General features: G+C 35.3%; 1 protein-coding gene across 1 annotated transcript in view; it reads right to left on the minus strand.

The window, feature by feature from the left end:
- LOC134575463 (alpha-2-macroglobulin-like) overlaps window positions 1-12,615 on the minus strand; it is a 260,467-nt gene extending 247,852 nt beyond the window's left edge. Inside the window, exons 1-7 of the mRNA XM_063434756.1 lie at window positions 12,532-12,615; window positions 8,740-8,923; window positions 5,255-5,414; window positions 4,128-4,180; window positions 2,397-2,417; window positions 1,428-1,581; window positions 1,267-1,351 (exon numbers count right to left, since the gene is read on the minus strand). Coding sequence (XP_063290826.1) covers window positions 1,267-1,351; window positions 1,428-1,581; window positions 2,397-2,417; window positions 4,128-4,180; window positions 5,255-5,414; window positions 8,740-8,923; window positions 12,532-12,599 — 725 coding nt within the window. The 5' untranslated portion in view covers window positions 12,600-12,615. The remainder of the gene's footprint in view (window positions 1-1,266; window positions 1,352-1,427; window positions 1,582-2,396; window positions 2,418-4,127; window positions 4,181-5,254; window positions 5,415-8,739; window positions 8,924-12,531) is intronic.
- Between the last annotated feature and the right edge of the window lie 490 nt (window positions 12,616-13,105).

The following is a 13,105-nucleotide window of genomic DNA, read 5'->3' on the forward strand; positions in this document are numbered from 1 at the left end:
GAACATAGTTGCTGATGAAAGGTCCGTATATATTTTAATATTTTGATAAGGTTCAGGCCACTGTTTAATTGTTCTGGAGGTCTGCATGATCCTGTTTTTGATAGTATAGAAATGGACCCTGGTGATCACATCTCTCGTGGTATCAGGTGGTAGATGTTTGGCTTGGGTAGTCTGTGTGTTCTGTCCAAGGTGAGGTCTAAGTTGTTTAGGGACGGTATAAGTGTTTTAAATAGGTCTTGGACATACCGGGTCAGGTCTGCATTTGATAATGCGGACATTATTCCTTCTGTTCCTGTCCTTGTGGTCTGCTACCCTCTCTTCCAGAGATTGCAGCTTCAGTTGTAGTGAGGAGTAGGCCTCAGCCACTGAGTTATGGGTGTCTATTAGTTAATAGGTGCAGTCCTCTAGGCGCACGGTTCTTTCGCCGATACTGTGTATGTCACCTTTTATTTCCGCTGTCATTTGCTGGAGGTCGGCTTTAAAGGAGGTCTTTAATTCCTTCATTATTTTTCTCATTGAGAGTTCAGTAGCTGGGTTGGAGATACCATCTTGTTTGGAGTGGCTCTCCCCTGCGTCTGAGTAGTTTGCTGGGGACTGGGGTCTGTCGGCGCCATCTTGGTCTCCACATTCTGTGGATTGTTGTTTTTCCAGGTGGGAATGCAAGGTTTTATGTTTTCATTTTTTCACTGTTTTCGTCGCCATCTCGTTTTGTAGTGATTCCCCTCGTCAGACGGGGTATTGGGAGTCGGTTATATGGGCTATAACACGCTGTGTTTGCCGTGGTCTGGGAGAGCTCTCGTCCTACACGTCTGCTCTCATGCGCTGCTAGGACACGCCCCCGGACATGATCACCTTTTAAAGATAAACAGCAAAGAAACCTCCAAGATCTAGATAAGAAAGTGGCTGCAGAGTTACCTCATAGGGCTCACAGCTGTGAATGCATCTAATAAGGATTTTACCTGGTATTCACTTGAGTGATGGTGTAAATACTTATACAATCAATATATTTCTGTTTTGTTTTTTTAATTCTGTGTCTCAATAAAATCATTTATTTCCATAAAATTAATTCCAGGTTGTAATACTGCAAAATGTAGATACTACTTCCAAAGGGGTGAAAAATGATGCATGGCAGTGTATATTTTCAAATAATGCATGTATTCATTAATATGTGCTGGATCAATAAACATTTTGCCTCTTGTTGGATAATGCAATATCTTAGGCTGCAATTTATTATTTAGTGTGTTAGTTTTATTCTGTAAAACTTACTTGCCACATATTTTAACTGGGAAATGTTCATGGTTAAACAAAATGACTGGAGGGAACTCAAGAGTGACCTCAAATTTTGGGAGAACTGTGAAAACATGTAGAATAGAGTTAATGATTTCATTAAAATCAGAGGTAATCAATACTAGGGAAATATTCCTTACCGTATTCCTCCACACTGAAGATATGCGCAGTGTCTTGGATCCTTATGGTATAATCTCCCAGAATGGGTTCTGATGAAAGGGAAAAGGAGAAATCTGCCATTCCCTGATTTAGAGTCACATTCAGCCATTGCCCGATACGGTTCTTTTCTGGATCCTACAAAGGGAGAATGGTTATAGTTCAGAAACACTAAACAGTTAACTCACATCCACTAACAAGATTATTCACTAAACAGGAATTGTGGAGATATAACACAGGATTGCACATTTTGTGCCAAAAATAACCAAATCTGAACATTAACCAACTGAACCAATTTCCAGTTCAGCCATTTTTCCCCTTGACAATTTTCTCAATTCCTATTTCAATAAATACACCTGTCATTTTTCAAAACAGTTCAGAGTTAAAATAAAATTGCCCCACCAGTGAATTAGGCATAAGATCATTTGTAAAACAGAACATTTTGCCTCCTGCATTTTTGAGTTGAAAGTACAAGATTCCTGGATGGCAGAATGATATAGAAATACTGTGTATAACAATGTATATTACATGCATTACAGTTAAACTGAGGTAATCTAGTAAATAGCAAATAAACAGATCCATTGGTTGTTCTCATGTGGCACATGCTCAATATGATTTCCCATGACATGTATGACCACAGTGCAATTTCTAACTCTTGTAACAGCCATCCCATGTACCCTTTAACATACCATGCACACCTCATGCTATCTTTATAATGTATTTTCTGGTAACCCCTGCCTCAAACCCTTAGTTCCAGTGCATTCCAATAAGTCCACTGCAAATGCATGCTTTCAGCAGACTTTGCATGAGCCCAGGTCCTCAGGCCAGATTGAAATGTATATGTCTGTGCTAATCAGTTGGACACATCCTTTTCCTCATTGTGTGAGTTTTATCTAGATAATATATATACAGCTGTCTCACTCACTGCTGATTGGATAATGGTTTGACTGTACCTGTAATTCAGTGACCGGAATCTGAAAAACAAATAGAGAGATTACGAACGTTAAAGAAAGTATTCTAGCACTGTACATAATGTACAGAGTAATTTGCTCTTTTTTGCCTCATGGAGATTTCATGTAATACTATGACTTGATGACTAAGTTGTAACAGTTTGGCCTAAATCGAAGATTTGGAAGATATGAACAACTATTTATACTCTATTTTGGCCTGTTGTTTAGTTAAGTTATGAATTTTAATTCTTCACAAAACAGACCCATTACTCTACCAGTCTCTACTATGGTGTAACAGGTGGAGTTTGGCAAAATGTCATCTATAATATTGACATACAGATCTTATATCTATTTTTTAAGACTTTCAGCTGAATAGTAGATATGTACCAGGTGGAAAAAAAAATCAGTTTCCACAGAACCAAGTTGTCTGAACATAAAAATGTTTTCGGAAAAACTGAATTTCGTCCATATGACGGTTCAGCTGTCAAAAATAAGAAAATGAAAAAAGATTTGGGAAACTAAATCAGACAACCCAAAAGGTAAAAAATTACAGAATCAGTGTACTTTAAACTATACATAACGCCTATACCAGGGGAGGCACCCCAAGGCACAATTTACTCCAACACACTGTGAGTGCATTCTAAAGAAGCACAGTTATATTGTATCCAACTGTACTATACTATGTTTTGTTTATTTTTTTTGTAGATGTTTAGCTGATTCCCAAATATCGTTTTTTTGCATGCTATACATAATATGAGTATTATGTGTGTAATATGAATATTATGTATTTTGCAGTACAAAGAATTGCATGTTTTCCCACCATTTCGTTTTCAGATTAAGTAAGAAAAAGTAACCAATAGAGGGAAAAAGTGGATAAGCAGTAAAAATGTATATATTTATTTATTAAATATATAACATATACATATGTAAATATAGCTTTTTTCCTGCTCCTCCCTAGTTTGCCTATATTGGTCACTTCTCACTTAATCTGTGAGCAAAATCCCCATTTAGTAGCTGTCCTTTCGCTGCCAATCATCTTTTTTCCATCAGTCATCATTGAACAAAATGTTTGTTATGTGATTAACCAACATAGCAGTTTAGAAAATGGGTATTCGTCCAATTGCCGATTGGCCCAAATAGAGTGCAATAATTTACAATCTGTCCTATCAGATCCAGAGACTGTTGACTCAGTACTTAAAAAGGAATAGGATCAAGGTTTCTTACTAAGCTCTTTTCAATCTCATGTTTTTTCACCATGGGGGACTAACCCTATTTAGATTGTCACAGTCAAACATTCACTCAAGCAAAGGTTGATCATTGACCGCTCTGCTCCCCCTTCTACAACGATGCCTAGCTTAAACTCCCTAATACCCTCTGATGAATTTTCTTTACAGTGTGCCACTAATGATAACACCATCAAAGCCATTCTTTTAGCAGTGGAAGGCACGTGGCTCAGTAAAGCAGACACTGTGAACGCACTTAAACTTCTCCCTATACCAAATTCCAGGTTTTCTTTTGATTTTGTTTTGATCAGAACTTTCACACAAGTTCAACAAATACAATAGTTTGGCATCAGTCCATAGACAAAAATGTTGATATAGCACATAAATAGCAAACCTATTTCATAATCATTTCCATGGTGAACAGCCAAAGGCTACCAACTAAAGATATATTTTTAAAATGTTTACACATAGAATGATGCATAAGGATCCAAGAAAAGCATACAATTCTTACCTTTATTGAATTTGGTTGGAGATTTTCTCTTAGGGATAAAACTCGGAAATTCACTGGGAAATACATAATTTTACAATTACATGCATTGTTCTAACATAATACCCCTATTGTTAAAAAAAACAAAAAAATTAAAAAAGATTATATAGTAATCTAAGAGTCCAATTCTCCATTCAATAAAAGTCTTTTTTATCACACAGTGTATGAACAGCGTTTGCTATGTCTCTCCCCACCCCATGTTTGTGTGACACTTACACACTGACAAGGAACACAAGCTGAATGGAAAGACAAGTGGGAGAGAATCATTTCATATGATTGGACTATAAAATTTAATGTTAACAAAAGGGAAATTATAGCCCGCAATCTGGGTGTAAACTTAAACATTTATTTTGAACAAAATTAGAATTATGGTTCCTCTTAGTAAAGTGTTTCTGCAAACTGTGATTTTAGGCTATTTTATTTTATTTATTTGTTTATTCATGTCTAAGACAGATTCTAATGTGTTTGTTGCTCTTTATATAATTTATTATGGTATACATAGTGAATTTGTACATAGTATTTTTTTCTCTCATCCTATAACTCTATACTGTCTTTTGTTTGTCATATGTAAATTGATACACATACTGTTTATCATACTTCACCTTTAAAGGTTTTTAGTGCCTGTTTTTCCCCTCTTTTTTTGGTAGTTGTTATTTTTATACAGTCTTGTGCTGCAAAAAACACTTATACTTAGCTTTTTACAGCATTTACATGTGTTTGGTTAAAATGATGAGATAAGTGATAACATAAATGTGAACTGCAAGCAAACAATAATAATTAAATGAGTAGGATCCCCTAGGATCCTATAATAATCAACACAGAGTAATGATTAACTACCTTTCCTTTCCTTACCTCATGCACTGTAGTCAGGTAGTGATAGGATTTTAAACCATGCTGCACTTTTTGTTAATTCCAGATCTTTTTTCATATTATGAGCTAAGCAAATCTAATAGCTGAAATGAGTGACATTGTGTTTATAGATCAGCACTTAATTATTTGAAAGTTACAGCATATTTAGAACATTTACTAAGAAATAATGAATCTACTTGATAAGAATCCTAATGCATATAATACTGCTCTCGTCCCATTACCAGTTTGTCCTGGTTTATACACGGGTTTGTCAGTTTGGACCAGAATGTTGGATCTTTGCTTCTTCAGGGCTACTTTTGTTTGATTGCGTATTATTTCCTCATGTGAATGAATAAAAATATCCATCGTAGCCGCTTCATGATTCTTTATGGTATTGGAAATCTGCAGGAGACACAAGAAGTTTCAGAGGTCTGTGGTGGGAAAAAAATATCCATATTGTGCCTGATAAACACACTAAAATAATAAACGGTATAAAGTAATGATTAATATGGTATCTTTGAATAAATGAATGAATAAATGCATGAATGAATGAGTGAATGATTGAATGGGCTTTGTATATTTCAGAGAAAAGAAAATAGGTCACTTTTCAAGAAACTGTCACAAATATTTATTACAGTATGTATACATTTCTTTTGCTATACTAAGAATGACATTTCTTCTTTATTAGGGCCATAGTCTGTACAGCTGGTAACGTTTTGTCCTCTGACTTCTCTAAAGTGTCACTAAATGGCATAGTCCTCTGCAATAATATGATGCATACAGCAGAAGCTTGGGGACTTTAATCAACAAGTTATTAAAGGCAAAAATGATATTCCAGACCAAGATGTGCATCTAGATCAAGCATGTCAAACTCAAAGGCTAACACGGGCCACAAAAAACAAGTTTCAGTTTATGTGGTCCACAAAAAAACAAAAACTTAAGTTTTCAAAGAAACATAGGTTTATTTTGAAAGTACAGTATAAAAAAGTTGCTTAACCGACACTGGACATTCTCACACTCGTAGGGCTTCAAAGTAAATAAAATAGCAAGTTTATTTTAAGGAGACGTGCATTTGCATATAACCAATGTTTCAGTCCAACTACCTTGACATATTAAGAAAAGTTTGGTAATAGAACTAAAATGGTAAAAACACTATGTGGCAAAACGCTGCAAGTTCAATCAGCATCTCCCTCCTCCAAATTAATATACTGACACCCTCACTCCTCCAAATTAATATACTGATCCAAATGACTATACTGCCCTCTCCTCCTCCAAATAATACACTGTACCCATGTCCTAATTCAACACAGTATACAGGAAGGTTCCTGGAGCCCCTTTCCCCCTACCTTAAGATGAGCCACCCATTTTCCAGTTCCAGCCCTTCTCTGCTCTGAGACACTCCTCTGGTACTGCGAGCAAGAGGGAAAGAGGGAGTGGCTGGCCTGCTCTGCAGACAGACAGACACTTTTTGCACTGTAGAGAAGCACAGTCGCCGGATATGACTTCATACACTGTATGCGCATATCCGGCCAATAGCATGGACTAATGCTTAGTGGTCTTGCAGCTGCCAGAGCACACAATCGGCCGTGGCAGGGCAGACAAGATCTTTCCTGTCGGTCTTGCGACTGGTTGCGCAAGTTTGACATGCTTGATCTAAATGATGATACTGCAAACAACATGGTAGTGGAAGGCCTTCTTCCCTAAGCTTCTATAAAGTTTATGAGGTAATAAAAGAGAATATTTAAAACAACTTACAGGTGAATGTTCTAAAGAAGTCTCTGATATGGGATTAAGAAATTTGGGAGTCCAAAAATGAAGCATGTTATAGAGAATGAAAATGCATTAGTAGATAATGTTCTTAAGGCTAGTGAATATCTAGAATAAATCATCCATGCCGGTTTACAGATCTGGGGTGTTCTAGAGTCTATGCTACAGGCAGACCTCACTTTATATGTGAGGATTTCTTTGCTACAGTGGTACTAGACATTGGACTGAGCAATATAGTGTTGGACAGAGCTCATGACTCCCAAAAGACCAAGACTACAACTGGAATTATCTTATGGAATGGAAACATGCAGATATATGTTTTATACTCACAGAGATAACATTATTTAGGCCTTCAGCCAAAACCAAAAACTGTTAGAAACTTACCAAAGGCAGTAGATCTTTCCAGACCCTTCTGCATACACCAAGTCATGGTATAATGCAAATCATCGACCTATTCAAGCAGTCAAAGAAGCCAAGATGCAGTGCTGTTGGAGTTTTCCAAAATGCCTGATTATTTCACTTAACTGCAAAAATCACTAATTCACTTAAAGGGTGGAATATGTTGCTATGCTCCTGGGATATTGCATTACCTTTCTTATTCAACACTGAATAGATCCCCTAGACAAGTGTCAGCATTTCTACCCCTTCGAAACTCAGCAGACTCACTGATGGAAGCAGAGCCTTGCGCTGAAGCAGGTTAACATTATCAGCCCACATTGTAGGCCATAACTAGGATGTCTACAGTCTTTAGTAAATCCACCTGTATCCATGTAAAAACATTTGTTTATGATCAGGTAATAAAATGAATGGCACAAGTACTATGTAAGAATTATAGATGCTTATGTTCCATTCGATAATATTAGAGAATATATGTATTACACTACTGGCAAATGATTGGATATTTGTTGTACCATGACCAGGTTCAGCATGACAGAACACTTTAGTAAGCCATAACCAGTTGAAAGTATCTTTCCATTTCTTTCCATATATTTGGTTTCAATAATAAGATTCTTTTTCTGCCCTAAAATGTATTTGTGAATTTGGTAAACTGAGTTACTCTTTTTTGTCCGATGCCCTAAATTCCACTGGTCCCTAAAAAAAAAAAGCTCTCAGTGACTACCAACGTTTCAAGATTTATTATTAAAGAGCAACTATTTAATATAATGATAATTTCATCAAGTTTGAAAGTAAATAGATTTGATGGTAAATTAAGTAAAAATATCAAACTCATCAAAAAAGTATCAAAACTCATCCCTAGTATCTCACAGGATCCCTCAGTCACAGTACCTTGGGTCATACAGTATTTAAAAACCTACAGTCTCTGTGATCTTCCCTGCTTCACTCCCTGCACAGTGCAGGGAAATCATCAAACTGACTGTCAAATTCAAACACTGTCTAATCCAAGGTGCATGTATATGGATGAAGGATCCTGTCTTATGCTAAAGGTAGGGATGGGTTTTTTCATTTTTGTTTTACATATACCCAGGACATACTTGAAAACGAGAGAAATCTCAATGTATCTTTCCTGGTAAAATATTTTATAAATAAATAAATAAATATACTTTATTAATAAAATATCTTCCCTTTCAATACTTGATGAAAGGGTTATGATATTAATAATAGTTTTGAGATGACAGTTGTCTTTTAACTTTAGTGGAGGAGAACGGGGCAATCTCTAAAGCAACTGGACTTGGAGGTCTTTGATGACTGATTTGAGAAGTGATATGCTTTTGCACAATTATGTTCTTGTCACAGCTTAGCTTCTTGATCCCCATTCCCCATTCCCCTTAGCTTCTTGATCTCCTTGTTTCTTCTTATGTTTTATTCTGTAACCCTAGTCTTATTTTGCAAAATATGTTTTCATAATTTGCTGTTCTTAGTCTATGAACTATTACTGCAGTATCACACACACTATTTGCCCTTAATAGCTCCACTATATACTACTTGATGATGGGAGTACCTGAAATGGAACACAAGAAAACATAGATTCACTATTGAAGGTCTTTGTTATTAACGTTGTGTTTTCTTTTTCCGTTATAAGTGTGAGCTTGACAATGGTTGGTCCCTTGGCTTTATTCACATGCAAACAAGCAAGCTGGGGACGCAGAGCTGGGATCACCGAGGGGACAATCACTGCGTAATGCCTGAACATAAATAACACAACATTAGTGAAGGAACAACAAAATGATGATTCACTAGAGTGAAAATTAATCATAAAATAAGCAACAGACAAACTTAGATCTCAGGTAAGAGTTTCCAGTATTAAAAATACTTTTCATGTTGCGAAATGATCAAGAATTTTGGAAAAAATATATTTTTCTCGTTTCTTGCACATAAATATTAAAATGATCTGTCTTTCTTTTCCATTGCTTCCCTATACATTTAAATATATTATCATGAAACACTCTGCTATAGTATGTAGAAACCAGGAGATAACCTATGATGTTGGCTGAGTATGGTAGAAGGTACAAGTATAGAGATTGCAGGTATATAAATGCGTACTGTGCCTTTAAGATATAAGAAATGTGTGCTGTGCCTTTAAGAAAACTAACATAATATGCGTGGCAGGTCTATTAGCAAGAAAAAATATAATAACAATAAAAAAAACGGAGGGAAAAGATGAATAATAGTGGTAAAACAAAGGATGAATCCAATAAATCACAGAAAAAAAACAAAGAGAGAGAGATGAAAAAATGGAGAGAGAGAGATGAAGAAAAAAATATATAATGATAAATAAAGGCACTAAAATACAAAAAAATAAAAAATAATAAAAAATAGAAATAGAGATAAAAGTAAATATAAATAAATAAAAATAAAAAAATATAAAAAATAGAAAATAGAAAATAAAATAAAATAAAATAAAAATAAAAATAAATAAAAAATAGGTAAATAGTAAAAAATTCAGCCGATGATGTGTGCAGTGCAGATATCTCTATCCCTAATATAAAATAGGGTAGTTGATATCCGCTCCAAATATTATACTTTGTATATTTCAAAGATGCGATTCAAATGTTTAAAAGTATAGTAGCAATACAGTATAAGGAACTGGATGCTAGGGTGGTACGAGAAATGTATCACTGGATGTAGAAAGCAATGGTACAAACTGGATGTAAATAACATAAACCAGTTTATTGGTAAAAAGATAAAAATATATAAAAATATAATTCAGGAACAGTTCATACAGTGGTTACCAGTCTAATGAGGCTCAGAAAAGTGCAGAAACCCTTGGATTTGGCTGGGATTGATGTGGATTGACTTCGGCCGATGAGCTTTGGAAATCCTGCTGCCGGTGAGGACGGCGGGCTTCTCTGTGTGCGTCCCGATAAGGATCTGTCTCCAGGGGACGTGCTCTGTAAACGGCTCCACTCAGCACAGTAATTCATCAGGACTGAGTTCCAGCATACTGAGCGTTTACCAGCAGAGAACCGCATTCGCACAGGACCTTTGGCGCATTTGCTGAGTGGAGCCGTTTACAGAGCACGTCCCCTGGAGACAGATCCTTATCGGGACGCACACAGAGAAGCCCGCCGTCCTCACCGGCAGCAGGATTTCCAAAGCTCATCGGCCGAAGTCAATCCACATCAATCCCAGCCAAATCCAAGGGTTTCTGCACTTTTCTGAGCCTCATTAGACTGGTAACCACTGTATGAACTGTTCCTGAATTATATTTTTATATATTTTTATCTTTTTACCAATAAACTGGTTTATGTTATTTACATCCAGTTTGTACCATTGCTTTCTACATCCAGTGATACATTTCTCGTACCACCCTAGCATCCAGTTCCTTATACTGTATTGCTACTATACTTTTAAACATTTGAATCGCATCTTTGAAATATACAAAGTATAATATTTGGAGCGGATATCAACTACCCTATTTTATATTAGGGATAGAGATATCTGCACTGCACACATCATCGGCTGAATTTTTTACTATTTACCTATTTTTTATTTATTTTTATTTTTATTTTTATTTTATTTTATTTTATTTTCTATTTTCTATTTTTTATATTTTTTTTATTTATTTATATTTACTTTTATCTCTATTTCTATTTTTTATTATTTTTTATTTTTTTGTATTTTAGTGCCTTTATTTACCATTATATATTTTTTTCTTCATCTCTCTCTCTCCATTTTTTTCATCTCTCTCTCTTTGTTTTTTTTCTGTGATTTATTGGATTCATCCTTTGTTTTTACCACTATTATTCATCTTTTCCCTCCGTTTTTTTTTTATTGTTATTATATTTTTTCTTGCTAATAGACCTGCCACGCATATTATGTTAGTTTTCTTAAAGGCACAGCACACATTTCTTATATCTTAAAGGCACAGTACGCATTTATATACCTGCAATCTCTATACTTGTACCTTCTACCATACTCAGCCAACATCATAGGTTAGCTCCTGGTTTCTGCATACTATAGCAGAGTGTTTCATTTATGTATAGGTTTTAGTGAATCCCTATTTTCCAGTTTTTGAGCGACCTACTGCTAGTCGGACTCCCTCTCCCCTGGGCATTACATTAGGTATACCAGTACTGTTTATTCAAATATATTATCATGTCTAGTCACTGCTTGCTTTATGTGTTATTCAAAAAGCGAGAATCAGTCATCTCCGTTCAAACATCCAATGCACCAATGTCATATAGGAAGGTCACATGAAGGTCCCAGGACAGAAGAATGTTTAAATATATTCACCTACATTAATTAAAAATTATATCAAAGCTACTAGTAAACCATGATGGGGTACTCACTATAGGAATTGACAAAACATTATCACTTAGATTAATGGATGCTAAGGTAAAAATCTATGTTAAAACATACAAACAAGTAATTGTGGGCAAATGACAAGAGAGTTGTAAGCTGAAGGTACAAATAGCAAAAAAACGTGAATGTTCTCTAGTTCAGTTATGTTTCCACCTTGGCTTTTTTTCTTTACAGTTTGCATTTTCTGGTGACATCCTGATGATTCCCAGCTTTGCGAATAACCCTCTAAATGGTAGTTTAAGTAAAACTCAGCAATTGTGTATGTTTGTGCATTATATATTATACAAGATCCCCTTATACCTTCAATCAAGAGGTGGATGATGTGGTGTTTGATAACCTATAAATAGATGTTTAACTGATCCTTTCATATTCCAGTCTTGCTCAATAAACCCTGTCCCTTTACATATGTGCAGTGGCTGAAGGATCACGAAAGAAAGAAATAAAGAATACTATGGATAACTTCCAAAGTCCATATGTAGTTGAGTGTAAGTTAAATGATTCCGTAGATGGAGTTACTTTACCTGATATGTACACCATTTCTTTAAAACTATGTAATGCAAGAGAAATGTTGACTTGGAATTTCAAGCAAAATGTGAACATTTTCCTGAACTTTTCTGTTCATCCATATGCCTACCCCCTTATGGAGAATTAAGTATACCCTGCAGGTTGTATTTTATTTATGGATGGTTTTCTGTGTTTGCCCTAATCATTTGCTATAAATGTAATCTCTACAAATATGGCTGCTGGAGGCTGGGTCCATACATCTGCTAACCCCATAATGTCTTACTGGACTTCCAACAATTCCAAGACTAATGGCAGAATGGATGCCATTGTAGAAAGCTTCATAATGCATTTGAGGACAGGAGAAGGTCTGATCATAGTGGATCTCCAAGTGTTTATGTTTAAATGAATATGAAATATAATAAAAAGTATCTTCCATGGCCTGCTTCTTTTATACAGACATATATAATGAAATGATCATACTCACAGATATCCTTCTAGTGTCCCAGTGAAGTGTAACATGATAAGCCCTACAAACAGGAGCCGAGGAAGCATTGTACACTGCTATGTGTATCTCTCACTGTGCTGGATTGATCTAAAATGTTCCGTTTAAATAGTCAGAGCATGCCAACGCACTAACACTGATACACAAAATGGTAACTGCCAATAGCACAAACAATATTTGTTGAGGTCTGCATGGTCAGTTCAAGGACAGTTTGAGAGTGAAAGGGAATTTCAGACAAAAGATAAATAACTATTATTAATTATTAATACCAGATAAAGTATGAACTAATAAATTGTGAAAAATAAGGATGTTAGAGAGTTGTACATTTAATAATTGTGCTAATATATTTGTAAATTTGAATTATCTATATAGTTAACCAAATCACTATCTTATGTACAGCAATGAATAAATGGCCAACCCGGTCTGGTTAGACTGTTGTGTTATTAAACATACATACAACTGATCATGGAGTAACTATGAAAAACAAAGGGCAAAATATTTAACATTTGTTTGCTTGTTATTTATTGATATTTTTTTCTTTTTTTTTTTTAAATTC

This window comes from Pelobates fuscus, chromosome 10, assembly GCF_036172605.1.
Source record: "Pelobates fuscus isolate aPelFus1 chromosome 10, aPelFus1.pri, whole genome shotgun sequence".
Classification (NCBI taxonomy): Eukaryota; Metazoa; Chordata; class Amphibia; order Anura; family Pelobatidae; genus Pelobates; species Pelobates fuscus.